General features: G+C 56.3%; 1 protein-coding gene across 1 annotated transcript in view; it reads left to right on the top strand.

Annotated features, from left to right (window-relative positions):
• Nucleotides 1-1686: 1686 nt before the first annotated feature.
• The window catches only part of KIAA0930 (KIAA0930 ortholog), a 32328-nt gene continuing 29047 nt past the window's right edge, over nt 1687-4967 (top strand). The window contains 1 exon segment of the mRNA XM_012659780.1: nt 1687-1775. Coding sequence (XP_012515234.1) covers nt 1687-1775 — 89 coding nt within the window.

The following is a 4967-nucleotide window of genomic DNA, read 5'->3' on the forward strand; positions in this document are numbered from 1 at the left end:
ACTCTGTTGTTGGGGGAGCCTCAGTTCTCAGCACAAGGGCCCTTCCGTGGCCTCTTCTGACTCCTTGGTGGAGTCGGCCACCAGTTCCCTTTGTTCTGGATGGCACCTGCTGCCAGCCCTGTGACACTGCAAAGCCCCCTCTGTCCCTCACCCACCTGAGCCCTTTCCAGGGCTCTGTCAGCACTGGTCTGTGTCCCCGTCCCAGCTCAGGGTAGATCAATGCCTGAGCACAGCCCTTGGGAGCAGCCCGGGGAGGTGCCTGGGGGTGCATCTGGAGGATGGGTGAGTGGAATCTGTTGAGTGCAGGGCTTATTTGTTGGGGAGCAGGCCTTTGAGTGGGGCATTCCCTGCAGAGGGTCCCACCTGAGCAGAGACAGCAGGAAAAAAAAGCAAAGAAGGTTCCAAAATCAATTTGCTGGGCTGCTTCAGGGGAATCACAGCAGCTCTCTGGGCCTCCGTTTCTCATGACAGAGTAGGACTGGTTTCTGCTCTGTCTGTACCTGGGGGGGGAGCAGGGGTCATGGAACCTGCCTGGGACAGTGGGCAGAGCCGAGGGCCTCAGTTTCCTGTCCTGCAAATTGGGCAAGGAAGGTTGAGTCGGGTCACTGCTTGCAGCTGAGGTTCTTGGACACAGGTTCAACAGTCCACACTCACAACTGCTTAAAACGGAGTCACTTGTAAAAAGCCCTGTTGACAAGCAGGGCCAGCTGCTCAGGGAGGCCAGTGCCATGTGTGCTTGGGTACGGGGACAACAAAAATGAAGGAAAAAAGACAAATGGGAAGATTCACATACCCACCTCCACCCCACAAAATGAAAACATGAACCGTGTCATCCCACCACCCTGCACATTTTGGGGCACATTTTTGAGGTGCTGACCCAGGTCTGCCTGAAACCGCCCCACCTGCCAGGAAGGCTGGGGTCTAGGATTCCGGATTCCTCCTGTTCCAGGCAGGAGCGAGCTGCCCCTGCATGCACAGGGTGCCGGTTAGCTGCAGCTCAGCTCGGGAGTCCTCTGCCCCTGCTGCAAACCCCAGTGAATCAGCCAGAGCTGCCGCGCTGCTGCGGGGTGCAGGGATGAGGTCATCTTCACCCAGAGGCTGCGACGAGAAGGCTCTGCATCCAGGAGCCTTCCCTGAAGTCCGGCGAGGCCAGCTGTCTCGCAAGGACATTTGGAGCCAGAGCAACCTCCATTTCCTTTGCTGAGGGCCTGGTATTGTATCAGCAGTATTTCAGGTAGAGCAACCTGTGACGAACGGGGTGTCTTCCGGTTGGCAGAGAGGTTAAGGTGCTGGTTTGGGGGTGCCTAGCAGCAGTGGGTTTTGGACCTAATTCTCACTGCCTGGAGGCGGGGACCTGTCCTTCTCATGTGCAGAGGTACCTTTTTCTCCAAGGAGAGGCATTTGATGCCCTTTTTTTCTGAGTGGCCTTGTCCCAGTCAAGTGTATGAGGAAGAGCCCAGTCCCCTGGTTTCATAGTGAAGGACATCTTACAAGAAGTGAGAGTAAAGGAGGCTTTGAAAGAGGATTTGTGCGTGGGAGGGCTTGTTCCCGAGGGGGAAGTTGCCTAGCAGAGGGTGTGGGACTGAGCAGGGACTGAGAACCCAGGCATGAGGAGCCAGTGGGAGAGGGGCCCCCTGGGGTGGGGTGGCCCTTGTGGGTTGGTCTGGCCTCCAGAGGGAGCACCAGATGGCAGTGAAGGTGGAACGGCTGAAGGCGCCCTTGAGTCCTCGTTTTGTGGCTCGTCTGCCTGCACACCGAGGGCCCGTGCTGGGCTGGTGCTGGGCACAGGGGTGAACGGCACTGGCACACACGGGCGGGTGGCTGGGTCTAGTTGTGTGCCTGGCTCCCTGCTGGGAGCCTGAGCAGTGAGTCGGGAGTGAGGAAATGAGTGAGTTCTTCTGGCTGGGTTTTAGCATCTCCACAGATGCGGTGACCTGGTTGGAGTAAGTGGGCTCTGAGCATCTCTTCAAAGCTACCTGAGCTTCGAGGAATCTGCTGCCACGTAGCACGTTGGGGCAGAGGCGGGAGGTGGAATAGACTGGGCTGTGGCCGGGGCAGTGGCCGAGTGGTCTCAAGCCCAGGCAGTTGAGTAGGGCGGGAGCTGGGGTTGCCGGCTCCTGTCTGGGATGGGGCACTCTTGGTGGGTGTCAGCAGAAGCTGAGAAACCACTCTGGAGAATGGGGCTGGTCCTGTAGGAGGCCATTTTCTGTGGGAGCAAACCCACAGTTAGGAGTTTGAATCAGGCCCCAGGGATGACGAACCCATAGGCGTTGGGAATTTGAATCTGGAGCTACTGTTTTGGCTTGATGATTGTGCTTAGGACAGATCCGAACTTCTGGAAACAATCCACAGGGTGTGAAGTGGCACGTGTGGCCACATGATGGCTGGGCAGCTTTGCAGGAATTGCTGCTTTATGGGGACTGCAGTCCAGCGGGCCACTCTGGTGGAGGCCCCTACTCCCATGAAAGGGACTTGGGGTCAGAGTTTATTCCTCATTGTACCCTGGGACCCCACGTAATGCCTGGCACAGAGCAGGCCAGCATTATGAACTGGGTAACCTGGACTTAAGGCCTCGGTTTCCTTTACTGTAAAGTGGGTTATTAGTGAGATCACAGATGTTCTCTGAGGGTTGTGAAAGCACTTTGAGGATTTCACAACATTGTGCAAATCTTAGAAGGAGGGACCGTGACTAAGTTCTTGCTGATGGTGGCTTTGGGGTGAGTGCAAAAGTTGCCCTGGTGTTTTCCGAGTGTACTGAAAGCTGGGGTCCATCATGTCGTGAACTTACTTGTTCGGCATTCGCTGGCTCCCTGTTGCGGACGCTGCCCCATGCTGGGCACCAGACTGCCCTGCCAGCAAGGTGCCTTGTCTCAGTGGGGCAGGGCACACATGGACAGGTAGTCAGGAGCCAGCCGGACAGGACCGTGGCGTAGAGCTGACAGTGTGTTGTAGGCAGCTCTGGGCCGTGGTCTGGCCCTGCCACGTACTTGCAGGGTGACTTCAGATGAGGGACTCAGGCCTTGAACTTCAATTTCCTCATCAGGGAAATGAAGATAGTAATTTTTACCTCATGGGATCTTTGTGAAGATCAAATGAGATGCGGCAGCTCAACGTGGGTGCTCCCAGGTGGAAGGGGTCAGGTGCTTGGGTACAGGTAGTGCGTAGGGCATCTTGTGGGGCCCCAGCAGGGTCAGGGAAGGCCCTGTGTGGGGGTGGGCTGGGAAGGAACGGACCTCTGGCAGGTGACAACTGAGCAGACTCGCACAAGCCTTGCGGTGCAAGCAGAGACCCACTGGAGAGGGAGCGTGGCCTGCTGGGGGTGCGGGGCGTTTGCTCAGGGAAGAAGGGCCTGCACGGCAGGCTTTGGGGGCTGTCTGGAGAGCCTGGCTCACCTGGGGAAGGAGCGTGCAGAAGACTCAGAACCAGGCAGAGGTTTCAGGCTCACATCATCGAAACCCGTGCCTCCCTCAGGCCATAGCACAGGCCAGGCCAAGCCCATGGGATCGCTCACATGGGGACCCGCTGACCAGTGCTTCTCCCCCCAAGTGCCTCCTGCACAGTCCTTTGTATTTTGTGCCCCGAGGGAGGGCCCAGAGAGGCTCCGGGGAGGGCAGCTGATGAAAGGCCCTATTGAGGGGCCACAGAAGCGTATTCATCCTGCCTGGTGGGGAAGCTTCCAGAGGGCCAAGGGTCACCTTGGACTCTCCCCAAAGAGGCCAGTTCACCCCCCACTTCTGGGCGGTGGCCAGGGCTGATGAGCCAAGCAAGCTCTCCGGAGGCCCCTCTCAAGTCCCTTGGCCCAGATGGCTGGGGTCAAGCCCCCGAATTCTACAGCCAAGCGCCATTCATCTGTCTTCCCCACACCAGAGATGCCTTCTCGACCCCTCCCCGCCAAACCCTCCCGCTCTGGTTCTCTCTGTGCCCTGTTCCTTCCCCTGGGGCCTTTCCTCTGTCCTGGCCTCACTGGCGTTTCCCCCGACAGGGCAGGGTGCACAGCCTTCCTCCAAATCCTGCTTGCCCCTGCAGCTCCAGGGGGTAGGGACCACCTGGATTCTGCTGTCTCCACACCCAGCACTGAGCCCAGGGCCTGCGCTGACTGAACTCCAGGCTGTTTGCTCCAGACTAAACGGTGGGTGGATGAACTGGTTCCAGCACCAGCTCTAACCAGCTGTGTGAGCTGGGCAGCCTCTCCCTGGGCAGTGCCCTCATTTGTAAAATGAAACGTGCTTCATGGGGTTGTGAAATCAAGAATGTAAATGTTCAGCACAGTGCCTGCCACACGAAGCCCTCGGTGTATTTGTAAACACACTGCAAAATATTTGAAAAATAGGAGAAGGTTGTCACTGCACCACTGTTGACAGTTACCATGATGGGCCTTTGGGTGAACTTCCAGTCTTTCTTCCTAGACATTTTTTTGGAAAGACAGTTCCCTTCATTTAAGTATTTAGGTGTGTATAATTTTGTGTCCTGGCTTTTCCTCCTATTATAAGCCTTTTTTTGAGTAACTGCATCGTTCTTAAAAATATTTTGGTTACTTTTTGAATAGGTAAACGTGCTTAGGGTACATTAAAAAGGTATGAGAAGATTCATAATGAAAAAACTAAGTCTCCTTTCTCTTCCCTAGTTTCTCTCTCCAAAGGCCATGAAGACACTAGTGATGGTGCAAATAATACTTGGTGACACTGGGTGATCCTTGATGTTAACACCAGGTGCTCTTCATTGCTAAACCTGGGTGCTCCTCGGTGCTGACCCTGAGGGCTCCTGGGTGTGGACCCCAGGTGTTCCTCATTACTAGGCCCAGTGCTCCTCGCTGCTGACCGCAGGTGCTTCTCATCGCTATGCCTAGTGCGCCTAGCTGGTGACTCCAGGTGTTCTTCATTGCTAGGCCCAGTGCTCCTGGGTGCTGACCCCAGGTGTTCCTCATTGCTAGGCCCAGTGCTCCTCGCTGCTGACCGCAGGTGCTTCTC

Source organism: Propithecus coquereli, unplaced genomic scaffold, assembly GCF_000956105.1.
Source record: "Propithecus coquereli isolate 6110/MARCELLA unplaced genomic scaffold, Pcoq_1.0 Scaffold633, whole genome shotgun sequence".
Classification (NCBI taxonomy): domain Eukaryota; kingdom Metazoa; phylum Chordata; class Mammalia; order Primates; family Indriidae; genus Propithecus; species Propithecus coquereli.